Source organism: Lepisosteus oculatus, chromosome 7 (assembly GCF_040954835.1).
Source record: "Lepisosteus oculatus isolate fLepOcu1 chromosome 7, fLepOcu1.hap2, whole genome shotgun sequence".
NCBI lineage: Eukaryota > Metazoa > Chordata > Actinopteri > Semionotiformes > Lepisosteidae > Lepisosteus > Lepisosteus oculatus.
The window spans coordinates 33628988-33654823 of record NC_090702.1 but is presented as its reverse complement, the minus strand read 5'-3'; the positions used below and the strand labels follow the sequence as shown (position 1 = coordinate 33654823).

Here is a 25836-nt window from a genome sequence, read left to right as displayed (position 1 = left end):
ATTTTCACCTACAATTTGGGCCCAATTTAATTTTACATACCAAACACAGATTTTAAAAAAAGTACTTTAAGTAAACAGGCCTGTTAAAATAAATGTCCCCCCCATTTTATTTTAGAAAAGCAAAGTAAAGAAAAGGCTATACACCATTACTGCAATGCAGTTTTGTAATCTTGGATGAAATGCAGACCTTCAGGAAATAAAATAGCATTTTTACTTTATTGAATCATCGACAAACAAAACACATAACAGTTACACAAGTACATATAATTAGTGATTGCCTTAAAACCATTCTCTACACACAGCAAGGATTCAGTAAAAGAGAGTCACCCCTTCCAAAATATGATTCAAGTTATGAATACGTGCACAACAAGTTCACATGCATCAATATAAAAGGGAATTAAACAAAAAAAGGCAGGCACAGGGTTTGGCATGTACATTTTTGCCATAAAGCCAAGCATTGGTTCAGAAATCCAAAACCCAATAAAAACACACACAAGCCTCCCAAAAAGTAAAGTATCCTGTGGTCTGGAGAAAAGAAATACTTCAGTTTCCAGAAGTTTGTTTGGACCACCAGTGTGAACTCATAGCCTTGTTTTAAATCTGCCTATTTAACCATTCCTTTCACAATAAAGCTGCCCTTCAGGTAGACAGTCGTTGTACCCAAGCCCATATCTGGTCTGTTCTGTGGATGACATCCATTTCAATATCTGTCCACAAAACAGTCTATAGTCAAATTCTCAGATTTAATATACACACTGGACTGCTTTGGAAGGAATGCCAGTGAACTAACAGAACTATTTGCAAATATAAAGTGGTTTAAACTTTACACATTGTGGCTTTGAGCAAAACAATTGTAATGAAAGTGGTATAAAATTTATTGCTGAAAACTAAAATTGAACCCCCACAATCAACATCACACCCAGTGTATGTATATGCCTATAAATCAATTTCAGATCTAGAACATTACTGAATATTAACTCTCCCCAAACCTTATTGTTCTCATGAGGAAGGCATCTACAAATTTCTATTCTGTTTCAGTTGTGAATGAATGCTAAAATCTACGAAGCCTGGCTACCTATAATCCACTAGGTTGGTTATTTCCATACATTGGTCCTATATGGATTCAAAACAATTTATAAAAGAAAATGGCATAACCTCCAAAATAAAATTAAAGTAGAAAAAGGCAAATAATGATTACTGCTTTCGTGGAAATATTTTGAACACCTTTTAAACCTAAGTACGTGTAGTTCTACACCACTTTTTAAGGGAGAAAAAACCGATTTAGGAAACCAAATATTAGCAGCTTTAAAACCTTTCAAAGAAATCAATTTAAAGATTAGAAAAGCTCACAGTAATAAAAGGTTTAGTGGTCAACTAAAGCAATTGATTAACTGGTAATTCTGGTATTTGCATGTTTCTATCTACAATGCACAAAACAGAAACGGGCAAAGTGACTTTTAAAGTTCATCATTTCATAGATCATGAGGCTTTAACATTAACTTTTAATACTGCCCCATAGGTTAGCTTAAATCACAAAGAATGAACTCCACTACCAGGTGAAAGTTTAGATTTCAACTAAAGGTGCACTTGGCCAGCTAGTGTACCATCTGAATATCTAATATTCACATCATTCAGGCCTGACAAACACCCAAGCACTTGGTAAAATGTCTACGAACATCTCCTGTACATCTTAACAGCCAGTTTTATGAAGCATTGAGAACATGCACCTGAAGAAAAAAGGTCAAAATGCTTCTGACCCATTTTGTCTTCCCCCAGCCAACTCAAATTAGATGCACATCTAAAATACTAATACCGTTAACTTCACAATTTGTTTTAAAAAAAAGCACTAAATGATACTGAATTAAAATGATTTTACTAAATGGGGAAAAGGCACTGAAATTTCTCCAAAAATGTTAAGATTGCATTTAGAAAGTTTACATTGGTCTTAATATATGAAGATCATTTGCATTTAAAACCATACAAATAAGGCCATGAGGACTTCCATGCACTGCTCCACACACACATACTTTGGGAAAAATAGATCTAACAAGCACCAAGTTCACAGTGATGTTCGATTTGGTGTATTAGTAAAGATTAGTAAAAGGCATAAAAAGGAAGACTGAGGCAAGACAAAATAAGACAGGAAGACCATAAAGAGGAGATGCAAGACATTTACCAGAAGCAGACAGAGAACATCTAGATCAAGTTTTGGGTGGCACCCTCACATCATGGATGTTTTGTAGCTGAACAGCATCAGTCATCTGCAAAGCTGCTCTATAGAGCTGTCAGTATGATGACAAAATTTACAAACTCCTTAAAAAAAAAAAATCAGCTTCAACACATGTTGTTTTGCACAAAATTGCCAACAAAAAAAGGCAACACAGATCTGTCAGTTTCACGTGTGCCACCATATGATAAGCCTTTAAAATAGGATCTAAAAACAGCTTCCACAGTTGTATAATTTTCATTAAGCCCCATGCTGTTAAATAACTTAAAAGTGCAGTAAAAATGCTTTCCAACAGTAAAATGTCCAGAGCTGTCCACTTAAAGACATACAGTCTTAGTGGGAATTCTTTTTTTAGTACATGTACAGATCCTTCCAAACACATGGAAGAACCCACACAAAAGAATGCCTGCAAACTTGCAGTTTTGGCTCCTTTTAAGTCCTGGTTTTCTAAACATCAAGACAAATGATTTCACATTACTGGGTATCCCAAGTAATTATACTCCATTTATGCACTCAGTTTTGAAGAGCTGAATGTGACAAGATCAGGACAAGCCGAGTAACATATTACAAGCAATATACATTTTCTGTTATAGTAAAAAGTGAATAACCTGGCAGCCTGGTACAGGTTATCTTGCCCTTTTTCTGTTGTTCTCATTTCTTAAAAGCCACGGATCATCCGTTCAGAAAAAAAAAAGGTTTAGAACTAGTCCTACTGCACTAGTGTTATACACACTGCACCAGTATCGTAGTAGGTCAAGCAGGTTCCTGGGGTCATCCCCCAGCTGAACGCGTTGTTCTGTAAAAAGGATGAATGTTCTCCACTTGTTGCAGCAAATCCATAGACTTGAAACATTCCACTTAATTTAAAAAATAATTAAAAGTGCAAACAAAAAGGCATCCAATGTTTTCATTTAAGGCAGCCCAAAGAAATCTTTGAAAAAGGTTCTTTCAGCACTCTGCTCCCAGTCTGTCCTTGCTGTCTGTTCGGTTTCATCCTGAAGCCTGGCCAGGAGGTCCCTATTTCAATCTCTCGATCAGTTCCTGTGTGAGACCCAGGTTTATGAGCTGCATTGTTGAGAGCTGGGCCAGGTGTGGGAAGTATTTAATAAGTTTCTCCCAGCACAGTTCGAACAAGCTCGGTACCACTAACCAAATCTTAAACAAGGAGCCAGTCCTCTTGTTTTCATGAATATTTACCACGCCACCATGGATGTACATACAACCAGCCTGCAAGAGATGAGGAAAGGAAGAGACAGTCTGTCAAGGTGTCAGCACTCAATCAAAAAGTTTTATAATATGATTGTCACAGTAGTCCTTCAACATATCTACTTCAAAGGCAATATGCTATACGTTTCAATGAAATAAATCTGTACTAAAAAAATCTTAATGGAATTCACTTACAGGGGTTACAGCAGCACAGTGAAAATAGGCAGGTTCAGGCATAACCGCTGGGAGTTTTGTCCACTGGAAGGTCTGTAAATTGATTTTCCACAGATCCCCCAGGATCAGTTCTCCATTATAACCACCACATATAAAGACATCTAAAAGAAAAATGCAGTTAAACCTTAGAACTAGTTTCAGGCTTTGCAGAATGTTGAAACAAGGTGAAGATTGTGGTTTTCTAAACACCCAAGACAGAAACATTGGAATAAAGACAAGCAACAATAAAACTAAAATTTCTAAGGCATAAAAGAGCCAGAAGGTCTCTACTGTGCCTATTTCACACATTTTCATTTTAATAAAGTATGCAAAAAAAATGAAAGTATTCAAATGAGACCAAGAGGTGACTGGAAATAAACTGGATACTTACTATTTCTTATCTGTACACAGCTGTGACACCTTCTTGCTGCAGGATACCCTGGAAAAATGAAAATGTAACACTAAATGTAAAACCACTCTGGCTCTTATTACAGGAAAGATGATTTACTGTTGTAGTGATGCAGCTATAAAGCATTTCAATTTTCTTGCCCGATTCATATTTCCTTCAAAACAAGAACCTATAACTACTGCTTTAAAATTACTACCACAAATTATAGTTCCAAGAAGTGTTCTGCTTGAAAGTTAGAGGGGAAAAATCTGTAACATCCTGACTAAATCAGCATGTAAACACAATGGGGGACATACTTATTCAGACTCAAAATGTTTCAAAACATTAGCTTTCGTTGCCCAGCGTTCAACTGAACTGAAAAAATACATATACTGTACCGATTTTTTCATGAGGTTTGGTTGCAATTTCTTCCCATGAATTGGTCTCTAGATTGTATGCATGTATCTGGAGGCAACAAAAACATCGGATCATTATTTTATAACTGGTGTAATTCAGACACCATGCCTAAACCATAACCATCTCACTTTGCCCTTCCAGCTACTGGATCTGGTAACCTTCAATTACATCACCTTGAGATCTAGCTCCAGCTGCTTTGCAACTAGTGCTCTACTGACACGCTGAGCTCCAAAACAGGACCAAGCGTGTCTTCCTTTACTCAAGACCCTGATTAACCACATCACAAACTAGTCAAACCCAGGGTCATGTTTCCAAAAAGAAATAACAGCAAAGTTCATGGAAAACAATAACGGTCTAAAGCCAATAGCTACTGTCACTGTTAAGACCACATGGCTCCAATCCATGGTGTCGTGAACATGTGGCTTGCCCTCTGATATTCCCCGTCATGGAGGTGCACTCCAAGTTAAGACAGATGTTACCCTGCTTAAACTGGCATAATTAAGAGATTTGGAATCATGCTATGTTAACCAGTTTGTGCTTATAAAAAATGAAAATGTGATGACAGTCACCGAGCTTTCCAGATAACTGTAATTCTTGCAAGGGGATTGCCTTTAAGGAGTGATGATTTCAATACTATACCTTATCTAAAGGGTATGATGTCCAGGAGGTTCCTCCACCTAGAATGTATATTCTCTGTCCATCATGTGCAATTTCATGTCTGTACCTTGGGAGATAGAAAGACATTCATCACTGTTCATATGCTGTAATCACTCCTTTTCTAAAGGGGTTGTGATTAGCAGAATGAACAAATATGAAACAATCTTATAGATTTCCTCAACCCAAGTGCTTTGATACTCTAAAAAAGAGGGAAGAATATGAAAAAAAGTTGTGACCATCCTGCATCAGCTGCAAGTCTCTTTCATATCTCCACGCACTTACCTTTCCTCAGGCAGGTCATCAGGAGGGTTGTTAGGTTTGAGATGAATCCACTCCCGAGTGGTCAGGTCCAGCCTGTGCAGATCTGTGCTGTAAATGTAGCCTGTTGTTCCCCCAAAGACGTACAGGTAGCCATTTATAATGGCCATCGCCTAAAAAAAGTTGGCAAGATACGGATATATATAATTAGATTCTATTCTGCATCTTTCCTTTAGATTTCCAAGCATCAAGTCATCATTAATCAAAGTAAAAATAAATGTTGTACCGATATACCTGTCCATATATTCTGTTGGGCTTCTTTCCTCGGCAGTTGAGCAGAGACCATCGCTTGTATTTCACATTACAGACGTGGACATCATTTCCATTGTTCTCACCAAACGGAATCCCAGTGCCTCCAAAAACCAGCAGGTTGTTTCCGTGTAGAACAGCTGAAAGACCAATGAGCTCATTTTAATACACTAACATACAAGTCATTTATAGCCCTTTATAAAGGAAGGATTTTAGGATGAAGAAAAACTATTAGAATACTAGAGCTGTAAATTGATAAGGTCAGAAACTGTGATAATATATACTGACAGAAAAAAAACTCAATTTTCCAGAATGAGAATACTACAGTTATAGCTTATGTACTTTCACAAAAAGTCGTCAATTTGTTTTAAGCCCTCTGACCAGCAATACAGCTTGTGCAGTGAGGTATTGCAACTTGCCAATCACACGAAAGCTCATTAGGTGGACTTTTACCCAACGAAGTCCAGGTGGAACAATTCCCGATCAGGTCACCTTTAAAAAGGCCTTAAATCAAAGCTCAGGGAACTGCAAGAAAAAGGCCACACTTAGTCAGTTTGCTGCGTATTCCATAATGCCTCAAATGTCACCAGGAGCAATGGAGAGGGATATTGGCATGCTGCAGGCAGGCATGTCACGTGCCAGCGTTGCCAGACACTACAGAGTGAGCCGCTCCACTGTGTCCTGACTGCAGAGAAGGTTTCAGCAGACCGGCAGGACAAATGACTGGCCACGATCCGGTCGCCCTCGAGTGACCACACCAGAGCAGGGTCCATCTGAGAGATCGTTTCAGATCTGCCACCCGTACTGCTGCTAAAATTGCTGACAGACACAATGTCCGCATCAGTGACAGGACCGTGAGGCTCCATGCTGCTGGCCTTAGAGCAAGGTGACCCGTCGGAGGCCCTCTGTTCACACCTCCTAGACGTCACACCCGATTGCCTTGGGCCAGACAGAGGCTGCAATGGACTCGTCAGCAGTGGCACCAGGTCCTCTTCACGGATGAGTCCCTCTTCAGCCTGTTCCACGCAGATGGGAGGGCCAGTGTGGAGGAGGAGGTGTTGCGTTTCTTTTCCTCCCCCATCAGTATACATTAGCCAACATCAGACTGTACACAAACCAAACAACCCCCCTTTCCCCTGGAGTCAAACAGAAAAGCTCTGGGTAGAAGGGTACTTACCTGACATGGAGGCAAGCTCTGTGGGCATGTAGCCTTCCGTTCGCATTTGCTGCCAAGTTCCAGTGGCAAAGTGATACCGCCAGAGCTCCCGAAACAAGGGGTAGTCTTCATTAGCCGAGCCTCCCGACTCATCATAGTCAGGGTTGTATCCTCCAAAAACATACAGATTAGAGTTGTCTGCCACACAGCGGTGTCCACTCCGGGCAGGGGGGGCACGATGACCTGAGGACAGGGCAATGATGCATTACAAGCGAAGCCAAGCCATTTACACACATTACCTCACACCGTCCAGAAGCGCATGGACAAGGATCAGGGATTACTTCACATACGCAGCCCTCTATCAGTTACAGACATCCCGATCAAAATCCCCACACAGGCACATAAACATGCAAGACGAGTTTCGTTAGGTTTAGAAACGGTAATTTTAGCATTTTGCTGCATGTAGTAAATTTATGTTCCATATATTCTAGCAGCACTTATGTTTGACAAAAACACTGCGATTCAGATATTCTGAGGTGAGCGATTTAATGCACAAAAAGTGAGATTGGACCTGATAGTTTCTATAAAAACTAACGTGGCATACCATAACATGCCAACATGACTGAACTCTCAGCAGTTTTTCAAATTCAACTGCAAGCACTCATTTTGAACAGGAAAAAAAAAAAAAAAAAGGAAGCTAGGAAAAACTATAAATGCATCATTTCTGTCTGCCTGACCATATCATTTTCGGACCAGCAGCATCTTGAGTGTTCAGTTTTGAGAAAAGTCAACAAAAAATAATTTAGAAAAATGTACACTCTTGAAAGCACTGACCAATCATTTAAAAAAAAAAAAGAAAAATGGAAACTCTTATATACCATGTGACAGCTGCCAAGTTTTAAGGACAAGAAAGCTTAACTTGAGCCATACAAGCAGCAGGTTTCCGGGCACGCCAGACTTCCCCTCCAGCAGTGGACAGTGGTTTCTCAACACATGAGCTTGTCACGGAAATGCATCCTTTTACAACCAGATTTAACATTTAATTTCATTCCGGAGGTCTTAAATAGCGATTTTTTTGCAATAACTATTACTTCATTCACACTCACCATTGCACATCTTGTATAGGTTTGATAACTGCAAATCAATCACATGGAAAGACCATGGAGCAGACCAGTCTGCTAGTACATGCTGTTCTGGTGCACCGTACACTACAATGTGTCACAGGGTTACTAGGTACAGTAGTAGTCTTCCGAAGTACCAATTTTTTTTTGCTAGCATCAAAAATGAAAAAAAGGAAAAATCCACCATCATATACAAGTGTTAATCAAGTCTGGAGTAAATTCTCTGCTAAATGTAGGCGTATCATCACCACACCTGTGACCACAGAGAAATGCAAGTGTAGCTATGCAAATATGAATTAGATATACACGGCAACTATCTCTGTTAACACACCTTCATATAGTGGCTTTGCTGGTACCCTACTGCTCCAGCAATTATTTACTGAAGTGTAATTAAGACCATTAGAAAATTCACTTCAGCAAATAGTGAAGATTTAGTTATTGGAGTAAGAATACTTTCTGTAAGGTACTAACAGAATAAGTGTCCATGATCAACTATTTATACAACTTCCTCTAACTCTTCATGAAGTATTTTCAAATAGCCTCTTAACCGCAAGTGCTGCCCTTATCTCAGTAACAACGTAGATATCTTTAGAACTGCAGAAATGAGTTCTTCACACCTGTGTCTTGGCAGCTCCTCAGAACTCATTTTGATTCTTTTCGGAAAAGACTACTTAAACAAAGGACTGCCAAGACCAATTTAAAACATGGCTCTTTACATAACACTATAGTATTTGTGTGACAACTGTTCACCATCAGACAGAAGTTACACAAACACCTACACTTAATCAAGTCAGAGTACTGAAATCTTTAGGATTGTATTGATGAAATCTGTACTGGACAGAATAACTGCACGTGCACTGCAATGAAACAGAAGGTTTCATCTTTGTCCAATGCAATCCAATTGATGCAGCAATGTGAAATTTATACCTTTTGCCCAATGTACAGGGAGATCTGTCACGGCAGCTTGGACAGTATAGCTGTAAAGCTTTGTTCCATTAACACGAGCCACAGAGGGTACAGTCTGCAAGCATGGAGATTACAGAGCCGAGCTGAGGGATCACCTAGCACTGCATCCATTTCCCCATCTTCAACAGAGGCAGTGTAACTGCTTTCATACACAGGCATGACATCCTTCTAGCCATCCTTTCAGCAGCTGCACAACATTGATTAGAAAAGGATGAACTAACAGTACCAGATATTTAGACTTTTTTTGCCAGTCAAGCAGTGGGAAATTTAAAGATCCGGGACAATGAAAGGGCAGATTTTTTAAAAAGTGCATCTTAGGGTAGATATGATCAAGCTACCTTTGTCTTGATCACATTCCATTTCTCCTAGATCGAAAGGTGGGCCTCACTACTTAGGGAGAAAAAAAAAATCAAAGCAGCATTTCTATACAATAACAGTGTTACTGCCTTTGACAGGTGCAGCTTTGCAAATTTTAAGATTACTGTATACTTAAAGATGTACTTTTATAAAATGTAAAACTTTTACAAGTGCCTACTTTATATTCTTGATTTCTGAAGGACACTATTACAATTATTTATAATACAAAAGACTAATTTATATTCTTCTATACCACCCATCTGGAATTTCCCATTGGATCTTTGTTGGCTTGTGTACCCTCATGAGGGAGACATGCTGTGCCACCCTGCCCACCCATTGGGAGCTGGCAGACGCTGCCTGTTGCTCTGCGTGGCACTCTGCTAACCTGCTACTTAGGCCATCGTGGTCACAGAATCAGCTTCAGTGTTTTTCAGCTTGGGTTACCCTGGGCATTCTTGTCTTCCAGTTTGTGAAACTGGTACACAGAATGCAGCACTATCACGAGCCTTCACTGGTGACAGCCCACTACCACAGCGCCATCTGTGCCCCTGTACCTTTGTCTCCACTTCAACAGAGGTGCCTGGCTTCGAGTGCTGTAGCAGGCCTGAACTTAACACCTCTCCTAGAAAGAGAGAAGCATAACAGGTCTCGCCTTCGACCCGGACATCACCTTTCCTGCGATCTAAGAAAAAGGCCTGATGGTTTATTAGAGTGCAGCACAACGTCACTTCACTTCTAAAACCATTCTACTGAAACCTAAAATTAATCAAACAAGTAACAGAAAAACATTTATGCAAGTTTCCAAAAAAAAAGCAGAGATAAGGCTCCTATCCAACCTCCGACATCAATCAGCCGCACCGCATTAATAAACGAGCAGCACTAATTGCTGCACTGCTATACTGTTAGAAAGCCAACGCAGCAGGGGTCTTCGCACAGGATAAATGTATTGGGAAGAGGAAGACACTAAGTCGCGTTAGAGGACACTTGCACTCATACCGATATATTAAACAAATATTCATAATTAAACAAGTCCCACGACTGCCAAACAGACAAAGAAAAAAAAAAAAGAGTGCAGAAGAAGAATGTCTTGGACCAAAGAAAAGGATGAGGCAGGGGAGAAGGGATACATGAATGTTCTTTCACCAACAGCATAATTGCACATCTTGTTCAGCTGCTTACCCACCTTCTCTCAAAAACCTGTTAGGGATCCTGAGGCTGGGGCACGGTTGAGTGAAGATTCGCCGAGCCGGCAGCCACCGTACTCTCTTCTTAGAGCCTGTTACCACAATTACCGGCAATGAGTCAGTCACACAGACAGCGGAAGACAATGGCAAACAAACACAAAGTACACCACAGCCATCAAGGAAGGGTAAGGGGCTCCCTAGTTATTTATTGCCCTCAAAAGGGCAAATACAGCTTAATCACAAAGGAGATCCCTAGCAGCAAAGCCAGGTGAGGCTCTTGGGATTTCAGTGCAGTCCTAGTGCTTACCGCTCCTCACTCGTGAGCTCACACTTCTGGGAGGTTCACTCCAAGGGGACAGTCGCTACCCTGCCTGCACAGCAAGCCAAAAAAAGGGCCACAGATCGACCTCTAAACTCATCTTGTGCATCAAATACGTTTTTTTACCCAGATATTTTAGTACTACATATTACTTTAACTTTATTGCCATATGTAACTGGTACATGTACCGGTACAAGGGAATTCTCACTTACAGAAAGCCTCTCGATTGTTAAAAAGTGTAAAAACACAAAGTGCAGATAGTGCGTCAAGACAATATACAAACAAACAGCAGACAATGTAGAAGTAAACAAGTCTGAATGTAAACAACGCAGACATGTAAACAGTGACTGCAGATGTGCAATAAGGAAGAAATTATAACGAGGTAGATGACGTAGGTGTGGTCTGAGGGGCATGGCCAAATGTGTTCGCCAATCGCACTGCTATTTGAGCTATTGAAGAATCTGGTGGTAAGTGTCGGTTTGCTCTTGTATCTCTTTGCCTGAGGGCAGTGGGGTGAAGCGCTCACGGCCGGGGTGGTGACTGTCCTCTGTGATTGCCAGAATTCTAACACGGCAGCGGTCCTCTGAGCCATTTAATCTATGTGAGACCATAGCTGATGATCTTCAGGGCCACATTCACCATTCTCGGCAGTGCCTTCCTCTCGAGAAATGGTGTTGCCGTACCACATGGTGATCCTCTTGGTGAGGATGCTCTTGATGCTGCAGCGGTAGAAGTTCACCAACACAGGTACTGGCATCCCCCATCCTATGAGGCACCTCAGGAAACAGAGGTGCTGCTGAGGCTTCTTCGAGTCCCTGTCCACAGTCCAGGTTAGGTCATTAAAAATGTGAATTCCCAAAAATCTAAAGCTGGTGACTGATTCCACTTCCTTCGAACTCCAGCAAGAAGACAGCTTCAAATCTGTTTGAGGCTGCTCAAGTAAAGCATCATATAAAAAAAAAACTGAAAACAGGATATAACTTCCAGGACCACATGGCTGCTAGCTACCATTTTGTTTAAAACAGTTGACTTAAAGTATAAAGTAGGCCTGATGGAAACAAGTCTTTCGTAGAATCTGGGAATTTGATTGCTTTCATAACACAGACAAGTGAAACACTTAAAACCTTTTAAAAGTGATGTAATGTAAGTAATGAAATGAGCCTTGTTAGTAATATCACAACAATGCACAGTATGGAATGGCTTGATGCCATTATATACAAGTATTATATACACTACTTGGACATTGTACTCATATACCTTACTGCCATGCAAGTATGGTCACTTTCTTAAAACAACCACAAACACAACAACAATAAGTGGCAAAACTACTCCGTGCAAAACCCTAATATGGGTAAATTATATGCACTCCAAGTTAAATCTAGCACAGTTTTAGGCTCTGAAAACTTCTCTAGCAAGCACACAGAACCAAAATAGGACTGACACCACGAGCACATTAACTGAGCAGGATTCACCAACAGCAGACCTCAAAGTGCAAAAATGAACTGAAACCAGTCTGTTAGGCACATCAGTAACAACCAGAAGTTCTATTTTGGTAAAGCCCGTCTTTCACCGACCCTGATGATCTGTCAGAAAATGACTAGCATTTCTATTAGTAAGGATATACCAGGTCCCAATACATTTTCCTCCTGTAACAATATGCTTTGAGCAGTCTGAAATCCAGTGACGCTTTCCAATTGTACACTTTAAATCTTCCACACACAAGTTAGCTACTGACTTCGTACTGGTGCATATATGCAAATAAGCATTACATTGCACTTGCGCATGTGACTATAAACTGAACTGAAGCTTATTAGCACTTTACATGGCATAACTGGCATTTGGAAAAGAAACCTATTGCATTTAAACAAGATACCATTGCGTTAAACTAGATACTTCATGTGTTTATATGCGATAACATCGCATTAAGACAATTTGTGAAGAATACTGCCTACTATATTAATACCTTGCAATATACAGTTGATGCAATTTTGTTCCATGCAAATCAGCATTGACTTTAACAGAATATCACATCTCTCTGCAGAATAATTAATCTACAGAAAGAAGTATGAGTACTGTCTTTTGCATACATGAAGTAGAACACCATATCAGGGAGCATTCCTGTATTAAATGTCATTTTAACCATTTCTGTACAAAGCAGAAATGACACTGTTATGAAAATGTATGTTATTTTTCTTCCGTTCCAGATGAAGCACCCACTGCACAAGTTTTTGCCTACTCTTTACACATTGAATAGACTACATTTAAGATGACTTGACAGCAAGACTTGCCTTACTCTTACTGTTGGTCTTTAAGCACAAAACCCTCAAAAGCTTTTAGACTATGCTTACAATCCCATACATTTAAATTCGGAATTGCATAGTTTTAATGCAGTTTGTCTGTTTTAGCTTGTGTGCCGTCCTGGAATTGTGCGTCACCTTTTTTTTTTGGCATTCCCATCTCTTTCATTTCGGTGCAAACCTACACAGAAATACGGTTTGACCTCCCTTCAAATGACACATTTCTTGCGCACTGCCGTTTAATATATTAATTCCTTCACACAAAGAAGAGTGTGACGATAGTCTACCGTTGTTAGAGACAATGCTAATTTGCATGGTACAATGTTATTACATATTGTATCCTGCGAGATATCGATATATTAGGCGATATTGTTCACAAAGTAAATTATTACACTTCCACAGCTGGCACCTTAGACCAACAGAGAAACCGGCAGCTTGTGAAGTGGGTTTCGCTAGCTTGCACGCATGGCTCCTTTGCCGGCTCAGCTGCTGAACACCGGCACGCCGCCAAGTCACTAACGCCCTCATGCTTCGAAGGTGGGAGCTGAACCAAAGATGTCTGGATGAGACCAGGCTGTTACAGGAAAAAAAAACATCTTAAATTAACGCTGGGACTTCTGCACGGTTCTGGGGTGGAGCCCGTTTGTCACCTTTGGTGGCATTTCTTAACAGGAGGCATCCAGCCACATTTGAAGTCCTTGAAGTTCAAAGAACAAACCAACAGAACTTCAATGACCGAGACTCTAGTCAAAATTAACCAGGCCAGTATTAATTAAAATGGGGACAAACGCAAGATATGCTATAGTAGAATATGTATTTGATTCATCGCAGATCATCACGCTAAATTATTCCAACTTTAAGGTATGCATGTTTAACTACATTTGCAAGGAACTTTGTTCATTTGTCTTGAAAAGTAAGCTGTCCGAATAAATTATTAAACTTGGAATAAATGCATAAAAATATTTTCAGATTGTTTCCACTTCAATCAAAATTTGGGCAGAATACACGCATCATTTAAGTGAGCTGTGATCCCATACATCAAAGTAAGATTCCAGTTCACACAACTGTCTGGAGACATTAATATTTAAGCATTACATGGTTAAATGTTATGTGTACAAAAAGCACTCATTATGTTTTTGTAAAAATACAAAGAGGCATGAGGCAAACTGACAAAGGTGTGCGAGAAAAACGATTTAACATGGATTTTTTTTTATTTAATTTCCCTCATTGTCAAAGAGTGGTTTGCAGACCTTGATAAATGGTAGTTCTAAGCTTCAGTGCTCAAACAGTATTACACAGTCAAGGATTAATAATAATTTGAGGGTGGGAAAGAACTTTTGATCGTTTTAAAATCAAACTCCTAGACACCACAGTCAAACATTGCTGGTGGGGATATAAAGTTATTTCTATTTCTAGGTATTCCTGTAACGCTGAGCAACTCTGCCTCGTCACGGGTTTAAAAACAAGCTGCTATGGTCAACCTCATACAGAGAATACAAAGAAGGTACTATTAACTGTATCCCATTAGGAAAATGGGTTAATAGCTTCTCCCCAAATTCAAGACCTTCAAAATGTAGGACTTTCAAGGTTTGCCACCTGCGCGTAATGGAACAATTAATTGTACCTCATGATTATGAATTTATTCCTAATGTGTTCTCAGGTGCAAAATTAATGACGGGGGTGGATAATGTGTAATCTATACCGAGAAAGAGTGAATGCAATCCGATAAAGGGCTATACTGTAGTTGTGGAAAGAGGGAAACCTTGGGAAACAAAAACACCAATGTTCTCCTGTGTCACTTGCTTTCAAAAATGTCTGCAGCCACTTATACAGCTGAGTGTTTCCAGAAGCGCCTTGCTGAAGGTACTACTATATCATTATCAGGGGTCACACTGGAGGTTTGAAAATGCAACTTTCCAGTTAACGGTTCAGAGCCCTTACCACTACTGCACACTGGAGAGCTCCCAGATCCTTATCTCAACAAAAAAGTCAAACAGTAAAAATCCCTAACCCTTTCATCCGAATCTGATCATTGGATGGCTCTAACGGCTAGGCCACGGTTAACACCAAATTTCCGCTCAAGACAAGTCAAGCATCTCCCATATTTGGTCGTTAGGGGGAAAGGGGGGAAAACCACGATTTACTTAAGGTTATATAGTTAACATTTAAAAACCCAAGAACTGAGTATCTGAGCCAGTACTCCTTAGCTTTAATGGCTCTCGGTATATAAACCACAGTCCATTAAAAACGAGTGCACTCCTCCAGGAAGACGTTAGTCGTAACTAGCCAAGTGTTCGCAGGCACGACGCCAGTGATCACAGCTTCATGAATTCTCCACTTCGTCCATACTGCCAACTGACAGTGACAGTTCAAGCCAGTTACGCACTTACCACACTCCGGGGTTCTCAGTCAACATCCGTTTTCAAATGATCGCTGCGATCTCAGATAACGCTTGTTACGTTTTGGACAACTAGAATTAAAAATCACTTCCTTGAAGCAAGAGGTAATACTGCCTTTCACTCGAAACGGCGAAGAAGGCGTGAATTCGTCACACCACCTAAAATACGGTCGATTGTTCCTGTGATGGCAGGGCGAGCCCACATTTAAGCAGCAAAATAAAGCACCCCCCCCCCCCCCCCAACCCACAGCCGTCTTAACTAAACCGGACGTGTTAACAGTGAAATTGACTTTCAGCAAAACCGCTGTTTCAACATAGCCAAAGCATAACGCATGGCTAGAACTTGCGCTTCAATAACTGACAGCCGAATCAAAGCGACCATTTCAGCAATCCCCTCCCGCAGCCGAAACAGATCAACGAGCTGCGTGAAGTCGTTGGCCGTTTTAAGGATCAGAGACATTTAAGACATTTTATACTTCAAACTTTGCATTTTCTTTTGAATACATTAAGAAACGGCCGGTCTTACAAATACGTGCAGCCATTTTACAGTGATGGGTCAAGCAAAAGCAAGAACACCCCCCAAAATACAGCGTCTTCTGTACAATCTGCAAATAACTGAACGGGTTCATTTTTTTCAGTACTCGCATTTCAGCTGCAGACAATACCCACAATGGTACACCTGCTACCCCCTAGTATAAATTTGCTGCACAGGTTCTGGTGCCGAAACCAAGAGAGGTTTATTTAAGCAACTGATGCACCTATTCATTTCCTGTTACACTGCGCAGTTTAACAGAAGACCAGCGTTGCGATTAAACATGGCAAGGTTTTTTTTTTAAACTGACCTGCGGCTCTCAGCGGAGGCCTCCCTGACAGTTTCTCAAATTTATTCAGCTGGTCCAGGCAACGGCTATTTTCGGCACCTTCTGTCGCTGACATGTTCAAAAATAATAATAAAAAAATTACTCAGCCTGCCTGCGTCTGAACACGAATGTCAAAAACACCACAAACCCTTTGCAGTGCTGGTTTGGCACCAAACACACTACAACAACTCAGCCCCTTTCGCCGACAAAACCCCACACCACTCCACAGCGGTCTTAAATACAGAGAGCCAATCAGGGCGCTCCTTGTTGCGACGTCGGGACAGGGGAGCTGGAGGGGGTGTATGGTACCTTGGCAGCGATAAAAAAACTCTTCGGGATAGATAGATGGTGGTCATTCGTTATAGATTACCCAATGAAGGTGTTTTTTCCCCGTGTTAACGTGGAATGAGCTGGGGGCAGGTTTTGTGCCATAATTCGCCATGAACTATTTTTATTTGATGAGTCGCAATAATTATCAAAACTCTTGAGGTGACGGCCTTTTATCTTGAACATCTACAATAGAAAAGCCACCTACATCTATCTAGTCTGCACGGCCTGTAACCCGTTTAGTAACAGAACATAACGTGTGCCTTTAAATAATTTACAGTAGATACACACCACAATGATGTACGAAACACAAACTAGATGTATGGAAAAGTGTCTCGGAAACAGCCTGATATATAGCTGGTATTTAAGTCCAAACCCAGTCTTCTCTGTACTTCGCAGGCGGAACGTTCATACCTCGGCGGTATTTGTGTTTCGACGGAAGTGAGTGAGGGGCGCACTCCAACATGGCAGCGCTCAGCGGCGGTGGAGATGGTGCTGAAAGCTCTTCGGGAAAACTAAAATCTCCGCAAGTAACTCCCCAGAAAGTTCGCGAATTACTGAATGACGGAATTGCTTTGGAAGATAACAGATTGGATAGGTGAGTTAAATGTTTTTCTGTTGCTTTAATTTTGTTTGACTGGAAAAACAGTGTGGAAGGCCTCTCAATGAATGTAGTCCAGGCAGAACTGCACCATCTCGGGTCTCGATTTCCAGAGGCCTGGAATTTAATCCAGGTGATTCGTGATACTGTTATGTGTAGTTTGGACGGCGTAGGTGCTAGATGTGAAACTCAGATGAGGTCTATTTTTAGCAGTTGTAATGCAAAACGTGCACATATTTAAAAATATGACCAATCTCAAAGTGTCCTTATTGCTTTTGTAGTTCAGAAACAATACATTTAAATATTATGATATGGTAGAAATAACTTGATACGGTGGAGTGCACAGCCTAGAGCTAGACGTCATATTGAATGTATTTCAAGTAGGTAGCTCCGTCAGCAAGCGTAGGCTGCAAAGGAACAAATAAAGATGTATTAAACAACGTTTTGGCTGTGGAGCCTTCTTCAGGCGTTTTGTCTCTTTTCCTTTCAGCATGGAATAAACCTTTACCTGTTATATTGAACGTACATTAAGCAGCTCCAGTTGTTAAATGTATTATAGACATGAAAACCCTTTTAGCTTGGCATGCTCATTATACTGTAGCCACAAGAGCTCATGCAATGAAGAAACACCAAGTCTTCATTTTGTCTTTCATTTATTGGGCATTCTCTGGTTACAAATGGAAAATGAAATGCAAACTCCACACGGAATATGGTACCATATGGTGAAGCATCAGGTCTCTCAATGCGTGCAGGTGGAAACTAGTATTTCCATTGTATTTCCTCTTCTAAATGCAAAGAAAACACTGGAAACAATGTCAACAACTAGGAAAGAAAACTGTAAGGACAATTTTATTTACAATCTCGAATACAAGAATGTTAGTTGGATCCTATCCCCAATATGAAGAAAAAGATTTCAGAGCCCTTGTGTTCTCTTGAAAAAGTTTGTTATACTATAGAAATGGCATATTCCTCTTTTTATGTTTTAAAACAGTCTACATTCATAATAAAAATGAGAAACTTCACTTTTTCTGTTCTGTTGCTGCAGGACTATGTTCTCTCAGCCCATAACAAATCTTACAAGTCAGTTAACACTTTCAAATCCTAAATATACTCTAGATATTAATTCTATTTAATTTACTCTTTCTGGATGTGGGTACCTGTTTCTCTTAGATTATTGCACAAGGGGGCTATATAAATTAGATGGATGTCTATTAATATTATTATTTGAGCTGTAAGCTGCTGAAATGATTTATTTAATTTCTTGATGTTTTTGACTCTGAACCACAATCTCTCAAAGTCAGATGTCTAAAGATCCCAGTTATATGCTGAGAAAAATAAAATAATTGACTTCTCTGTATGTAAATTCACACCTGACTTTGCGTTTCAGTGAGGAGCAGGTGGTGGAACCAGAAGCTCCAAATGGCATCACCCACCTTCCATGTGAGGCCACGAGCAAAGAAGGATTTTTCTCAAGAGTGGAGACGTATACGATATCCTTCATGTGCATTTTGTAATCTACGCTGCACATCCTTTTGGAGAATAAACTGAAGTATTCTTAATGTTCAACCTCACTTTGCCTGAATAACGTATCCTGTGCTAGAATGATTTGTTAATCACAAATCGTAAGTCAAAAATAGCAGGTAATGTGGTTATGAAATTGACTATACATGATATTTACACAGCAATAGGCCTTAGTACAAAAATGTATAGACATTGTACTCTCAGACAAATCAACCATTTTAAATGAACTTCAGACGTATTAGAGTACTTTTTATTTCATTTTTGCCTTTTGGTATCTGCAGCATATTTTGCCATTTGTATTTCTTAACTGCGTGTACTCTTTGAAATGGGCTGGAAAGCCTCATGATCTTTCCCCCTTGAGGTGTGCAAGGTATGGTTGGACCAATGTCGAATGTGACATGCTGAAATGTCCAAGCTGCCAGGCATTCCTCTGCGCATCTCTGCAACCCACACAGGATCTTCAGAAATGTAAGGTTTTCCTTTGTTTCAAGAATATACCTGTTGCAAGTATAGGAAATTAAGATTGCTCATGGACAAAACTGTAAATAAAAGCAAGAGAAAGAAATTGTATTGAAACTGAGATCAAGTCAATATCATCCCATTTGTGTTTTAAATAGACTTCTATGAAGCTGTCTTCTGTTGTTAGCCTTTTTCAAAGATCATGGTGGACAATACAATGTGATGTTCATTTTCATAAACTGATCGCTATTTTTAAGTAATATTTCCTTTTAGTCAGTTGTGATATCTCACATTTTGTTTACTATTTTTTGTTTCTTGTAGATAAAGAACGAATATCAGAGCTAAAGAAATCTTTACAAATGCACCATGAAAAGTTTTGCTTTTGGCCTGACTTTCCAAGCCCAGGTAAAGGGATTTGTTAATTGATTCACTGTTCCTGTATCTTAGTCTGTTTGTATCATAGACATCTATATCATGTTTTAGTCATTCAAGGCAAATTAAGTAAATATTAATTTCCTTAACATCTTTTTAATAACAAATCTGATTTTTTCAAATGGTTTGCATTTTTCAATTCTTAAGTGTTAATATTGTTCCTGTTTTTGACAGTTATCCTGCATTTTACTTTCAATCTTCACATTTAAATGGTTCTTTGTGTGCTTAAAAACTATGGTATCAGCATGAATGCATTTTATATTGGGGGGGGGGAGAAGGAGTTTATATTCTTTCTTCATGTTTACATGGGTTACCTTTGACAGTGCAAAAACATACTTGTAGGAGAATTGTCCCTGGTGTGAGTGTTTGTGTCTGCGTGCCCTGTGATGAGCTGGTGTTCTGCCCAGGGTGTACCTGTTAAAGTAATTGACTCAGTCCCATGTTTTTGGAGAAGAAACAACATAATGTCTGTGAGAAACATCAGGTAGTAACATAATGTGTTGCCAGGCAATACACTTACTTTATTTTGTTTGCACTAATGCTTATTAAAATAACTTTGTTTTCCACCCATGCTGACTAATGTCTTCAGTCTAAATCAGCAAGGGAGTTTTGAAACCCCCTCTGGCATTTACAGATTAACAGAAGCACTGTGAATTGCATGTATTGATTGCTTTTTGTAATAAAATCTATGTGATATAATGGAACACAAGTAGTTAAAATGAGTATTTAGTTATTACACAGCTGATGGCCTGTTTAATAATGTTTCTGCGTTAGATCGGTTTTGGACCCTACCGATCAGTGAGCCTGCAGTGCTGTTCAGGGCCTTTCTGGACCGATTCAAGAGCGCATGTCTGCTGGAGCTACAGCTACCATCCATGAAGCCTGACGATCTCAAAAACATGGTGAGTTTCCTTCTCTTTGTTTACGAAGCTGAAATAAATGGAAAGATTTCACAAACAAAATAGGTTTGGCTGGCTCACTCTTGCTTTGAAAAAAATGTATGCAACACTTTAGGGTCTAGAAGCACACAACCGCAATCGGATGTGTTGGATTCCTTCTGCATCTAGCATCCAGCCTCAGTGCACTGTCCAAATAATTCATGAACCCGTGGGCCTGAGTTATTTTCTAGGTACAGTCTTCATAAATTTGTTGTTTTAAAAACAGCCTGTTTTCCATCAGGTAGTGATACCAAAATGAATTGATGAGCAGAATGTCTATAGAATTCTTCAGAAACTGAATGATATGCATAAAGGAGCCTTTACAAAAGAGCACCTAAAATGCAAGACTTGTACTATACATTTAATAAAATGAGATCTTTTCCTTTTTTTTAACAGTTTGTATGTTCTACTCATATCCCATTTCCTACCTATGTTGTTGCAGAAAGAAAAAAAGTAAATTTCACTTCCCCTTCACACATAACAAACAGTTTGTATTGATGAGATGTTGGTTCTTTCTAGTCTCTAACAGAAGATGCAGTCGGTGATCTCCTGCAGCTGATTGAGGACGAGGTGAAGAAGGAGGGGGGGTCCCCTCTCAAGATGAGCACAGATCCCCTCCCTGTACAGGTGGCAGCCTGCATTGTGGCCCTCTGTGGCTGGGCAGCAAGGTAAGAGGAATCGAGAGACACGCTTTGAAGTTAAAATCATGTTTTTGGCTTTGTGGTGGAGACTGAGTGACAGAAATGTGGGAATAAGTGCTGTTAGTATCAAAATCTAAAATGAGAAGAAAAATGACTTTGTTTTGTAAAGTTCCGTTTTACAGTATTAAGAGAAATAAAAACATCCCAGTGGTGTTCCTAATATATTTCCCACACATCATTCTGTAGTGTTATTGAATGATTCTCTGTTTGTGGAATCTGATGGTAAAACAACAGGATTGATTGGCAAATCAAGGAAAAGGGAAATAAAGTTGTTTTCAAACAATAATACTCTTGAGAAACTTTGTAAGCCAAGTAGGGAATTAGCGGTGTGCCCTTTCAAATGGTACTGTGTCCTCACAGTGTGTTTCTGCTCCTGCAGTCCAGCTCTTGACTCCCTGCACCTCCCAGTGCTCGCCTGCTCCTACTGTATGCGCAAGGTGGGGCTGTGGGGTTTCCAGCAGATTGAGGGGGTGGCCTGTGAAGGGGACAGCTCTCTTAGCATGACCTCAACCCCTGTGTCCAGCCATGATGGTCGAGGGGACAGACTGACGCCCACCTCCACCTCCCCTTGTAGGATGGTACTGCGCAGCCAGGACGCCACGCGGTCACATGTCTCTGAGCACGTACGCTTCTGACACTGACTTCATTCCTTCCTCTGTTTAAAATGGATGAGTATGATTTTCAATTAAGGCGTATGCACCACCAGTCAGTGCTTTTCTTTACAAATGAATAAAGCAGAGGCCTCAATCTCAATGTCTGCAGGCTCTAGCGTCTACTGATTTTTAAGTCACTCAGAAAATCATTTCTAATAGATCTAATCAGAGTGGCAAGCTGCATCAACACAACACAAGATGACTCCACAACCCTGAAACATTGTTTTTTACATTGTCAGACAGGAGTGAATCTCTAATTATTTGATTACCTCCTTGAAATACTTTTAATCAGGCTTGGAAGTGTTTTATAACTTCAACTGGAAGATTTGAATAAGCATCTGCAAAAACCTGTTAGGAAAAGAACAGTCTTAGTATGGAACTAATGAGGTTCATTGTTTAATTGATTTTTCAAGTTGAACCAGAAACCAGAAGACACTTTGACCTTCGAACTTTGAGTCGAGACAGTTCTAAAGACTGTTTTTTATATGTGACCTAGTTGCTACCTTAAGTATTAGGTTTCTTCTTCCACATCTGCACCCAAGCTTGTCTGTTTTCTCTGCACCCCTGTGGTTTTCACTGGTCTTTACATTGTGATTGCAGACTGACAGCAGCCCGTCTCCGCTGGTTTTCCGAACCCGCAGCCGGGACTCGCCCAGCCCCAGCGAGGACTCTCCCAGCCCCCTGGCGAGGGGCAAGAGGCCGGTGACCCGCAGCCGAGGTCAGGGAGAGGCAGGCCTAGTGGGCGGCGAGGTGCCCTCCAGCCCCCAGCGGAGAGCCAAGCGCTCACGCCTGTCCTCTGCTAGCAGCACGGTAAGGACAGTCGAAGTGCCATGCAGTGTTTCAGGCTGCACTAGTGGCCTTTCTGACGTAGGTGAAACTAAGTACTGCTCTATGCTGTTTAGGACACCACCACCAGCAGGAGTGTGTTTAACCCTGTTGCCCAGCACAGGGACTGGTGTCCCTGGGTCAGTGTGGCAGAAGTGGAAACTGGGAGGGACCCCGAGTCCTCTGATGAGCCACCCTCGAAACCGCAAAGCCCAGACATCCCCCAGCCAGGCTGGAAAGCAGCCCTGGACACTTTTCTGGCCATGAAGAAATCCGCCAACCCGCAGGAGACTTGTACCTCGCAGGTATGATGATCAGTTTAAAGCTAAAGACTGCGAGAGCGACTCCAGTGATAACAACACTCACATCTTAATAGGTGAATTTATTGTGTTTCTGAAAGCACAAAATCATCAAATTAGAACTGCCACTGAGGAATATATATACTTATAGCCTAGACATGTTTTACAGTGTTTTAACTGTTTAGAAAGTATTTCTTATTTAGCCAAGGATATCGCAAGGATATGTGTTTCATTATTTGGTGGACATGGAGGGTATTGTTTTGTTATGCAATGATTTTTCACCAGTTTGTTCTGAATCCGTTAACATTACCTTTAAAGGCAGTACAGTTTGTAACCCTCCCTTTTTTGGTGTTCTCTAGGGTCTCCATGACAAATCAAAGAGGGTTTTTAAGATATTCCGGCAATGGCAAGTGTCTTCTTCCCAGTAGATTCCCAAGACGGAGGACAGTGGTACTTGATGTTGGTTTACTTTTTCTTCAACCTTTGTGGTCTTTTCAACTGGGAAGTTAGAGGTCTGCCTTTGATAGTAGACTGTGTAATTTTGATAGCATTTTTTTTTCTGCAGTCAGGAAAACCTTTACTTGTCCTGTGAGGAGTGCTTTTTCCATGGCAAAACACATGAGCCTCGTTAATCTTTCTCCTAGAGAGAAGGGATGTAAGAAGCAAGTTGTAGCAGTCATGTTTATCTCTCACTCACCAGTAGCTTTTGGTCGTACAGTCACTTCTTGCCAGAGAGATTTGTTACTGTTTACACAAGAAAACAGCTGACTTTGCCTTGAAAGATGGCTGGTTTTTGTCCAGCCCTTCATGCATGCGTTCTATGAAAACATCTAGTCTGTTAACTTACTATAGTGATGACTCTAAACAGCACTCCACAGATAATCAGGGGACACTTTCTTGTTCTACCATCACTAAGCAGTTTCATGTATTGTTTTAGCTTAAAACATTGAAAGAAATAAACTACCCTGAAACTGGATCTCAGTGTTCAGTAACCATGAAACTAAACATTAGTTTAAACTTTCACATTAAAGGGAAGACTTTATTATCTTAAGATCCACATCAAAGGTATCTGTAAACTAAGTTTTGAATTGTTAATATCATCATTCAGATACTAATGTGCCATGAAGATAAATCTTTTATAGAGGCTTGTGTAAGTTAACAGTTTAAAAATTACATTCCAAATGATATGGATTTCTATGTAAGTGCTGTTTTGTTGTAATGGTAGTTCTTATGCAGATGTGCATTTATCATACCTATTCTTTTTAAAAAGAATAGGAAGAAATAAGTTTTGATGAGTCCCAACAAGACACAGTCTAATATTCTGAACAATCATTTAAAATGTGGTTTCAACAGAGGTTATTGAATGTCTGGAAAATGTAGTTTCTGTTTTCCATGCTTGGTAATAAAAAGATATGTTGAAATCCAAATTAAAAGGTTAGTATACTGAAGTTTCTGTGTTTTTATTTGTTTTTTCCATGACAAAGGGAATGGGTATCCTGATTTGGACTTTAAAATACTGTCTTAAACTTGTATTAACTTTGTACAAAATGCTGTTTAGGGGTATTTGTGGTATATTGCACATTTCAATTTGAGTTACCTTACATCCTCAGATGTTTTTGTGTAGAAGACCACGTTTACCTATGAATCTTCAAAAGTGTGGTATGCACTTGGTGCAAGGAACTAAAACTTTTTTTTTTGCCAAAACTTCTTGTGTGATTATGCATCAGTGGTGCTTAATGCTTTTAGTAACTGGAAGGTTGTGGGTTCAAATCCAGGGGCGGCAACATCACGTCTCCCCTGAAGCAAGCTACTGTACTTCATCAGGATGCTGCAGTGAAGTGCCCAGTTGTATGAATACATACAAATGCAAGGTGCTTTGCATAAAAGCATCATTCTAATTATTTAATAATGATAGTTAATCAAACCCCTTAAAAAAAAAACAACAGCTCTGTCCTAGCCAATGTGAATATTACATTGACTAACACATGTAAAGTGTGAATGTTAATATTGATTTGTGACTAGTCTGTCATGTTGGTGATGGTCCTTTCATGTTTTAAAGGTAAGTGTACGTACAAGGTTAAACACAACTTTAATCCGGATTAATAAAATCAAATGCATTAAATTTATTTATGTCTGCTATACCAAAAATTACTCTTGCATTCAGGAAGAATCTCATAATTTGGTCTTTTGTGGCAGTATTTTTTAAAGGAGAACAGATAATGATTTTTTCATTTAGAAAAAGCTAATGAAGTTAAAATTGATGACATTAAAATGACTGACATTCAGACTTGGAAAATATTCTGCCCCAGTGCTAAAACTGCTAAATTTTAAACATTTTTAAAATTAGATTCAAAATGCACTCAAAAGAATCCTGTTCTGAAATATTTCTGCAAACATACTTCTTTGTCTTCGTCTCCCTGCTTACATTTGCTGAAAGTGCCTTCAGTGTATTACAGAGGCAGCTGCTGTGTGGTAGTCCTGACTCCTGACCGAGGGATGACCTTTCACCCACTTCTGTGGTATATAAGATCGTCTCATTGAAACTAATTACCAAAAATAAGTGTTTAATTAAGAGACAGATCTGTGGATTGTTTACAAAAACAAGCTGAAAACATGCCATTCCACCTTAAATATACTTATGAACAGTATATATTAAGTGGAATACATTTACGTTGCTGCTGAATTTAATTCTGCTTTTTTCAGGTGTTTAAAATCCCTAGTTTGGATGAAGTGTCTCTTGTATAAAT

The 25836-nt window shown here is 39.9% G+C and overlaps 2 protein-coding genes across 6 annotated transcripts; one reads left to right on the top strand and one right to left on the bottom strand.

Annotated features, from left to right (window-relative positions):
• Positions 1 to 197: 197 nt before the first annotated feature.
• klhdc10 (kelch domain containing 10) lies at positions 198 to 16553 on the bottom strand. Of its 3 annotated transcripts, XM_006633457.3 has the most exons (10): positions 16316 to 16553; positions 10459 to 10551; positions 6853 to 7074; positions 5661 to 5815; positions 5391 to 5539; positions 5091 to 5175; positions 4433 to 4499; positions 4038 to 4085; positions 3629 to 3768; positions 198 to 3454 (listed from the first exon to the last, which is right to left on the bottom strand). In XM_006633457.3, the coding sequence occupies exons 1-10, from the start codon at positions 16407 to 16409 to the stop codon at positions 3245 to 3247; spliced, it is 1263 nt and encodes a 420-aa protein (XP_006633520.1). In that variant the 5' UTR covers positions 16410 to 16553; the 3' UTR covers positions 198 to 3244. The 3 variants fall into 3 exon arrangements, with proteins under 3 accessions (XP_006633520.1, XP_015208066.1, XP_015208068.1); XM_015352580.2 differs by lacking the exon at positions 10459 to 10551; XM_015352582.2 differs by lacking the exons at positions 10459 to 10551; positions 16316 to 16553 and adding an exon at positions 7938 to 9415.
• A 70-nt stretch (positions 16554 to 16623) lies between these two features.
• On the top strand, positions 16624 to 24537 carry zc3hc1 (zinc finger, C3HC-type containing 1). 3 transcript variants are annotated; one of them, XM_069192414.1, is made up of 11 exons: positions 16624 to 16638; positions 17060 to 17258; positions 18649 to 18751; positions 19100 to 19250; positions 19563 to 19646; positions 20448 to 20575; positions 21131 to 21279; positions 21692 to 21935; positions 22566 to 22775; positions 22868 to 23095; positions 23449 to 24537. In XM_069192414.1, the coding sequence occupies exons 2-11, from the start codon at positions 17125 to 17127 to the stop codon at positions 23515 to 23517; spliced, it is 1500 nt and encodes a 499-aa protein (XP_069048515.1). In that variant the 5' UTR covers positions 16624 to 16638; positions 17060 to 17124; the 3' UTR covers positions 23518 to 24537. The 3 variants fall into 3 exon arrangements, with proteins under 3 accessions (XP_069048515.1, XP_015208065.1, XP_015208064.1); XM_015352579.2 differs by having other exon boundaries at positions 16626 to 16712; XM_015352578.2 differs by lacking the exon at positions 16624 to 16638 and adding an exon at positions 16640 to 16822.
• Positions 24538 to 25836: the final 1299 nt, after the last annotated feature.

Coding starts and splice junctions, on each gene's coding strand:
- klhdc10 (XM_006633457.3), bottom strand. CDS start 16,409: ATGTCAGCGACAGAAGGTGCCGAAAATAGCCGTTGCCTGGACCAGCTG. Junction 5,816..6,852: donor AGAGCTTGCCTCCATGTCAG/GTAAGTACCCTT, acceptor TTGGTCTTTCAG/CTGTTCTACACGGAAACAAC. Junction 3,455..3,628: donor ACTGTGCTGCTGTAACCCCT/GTAAGTGAATTC, acceptor CATCTCTTGCAG/GCTGGTTGTATGTACATCCA.
- zc3hc1 (XM_069192414.1), top strand. CDS start 17,125: ATGGCAGCGCTCAGCGGCGGTGGAGATGGTGCTGAAAGCTCTTCGGGA. Junction 19,647..20,447: donor GCCTGACTTTCCAAGCCCAG/GTAAAGGGATTT, acceptor TTTCTGCGTTAG/ATCGGTTTTGGACCCTACCG. Junction 21,280..21,691: donor CTCTGTGGCTGGGCAGCAAG/GTAAGAGGAATC, acceptor CTGCTCCTGCAG/TCCAGCTCTTGACTCCCTGC.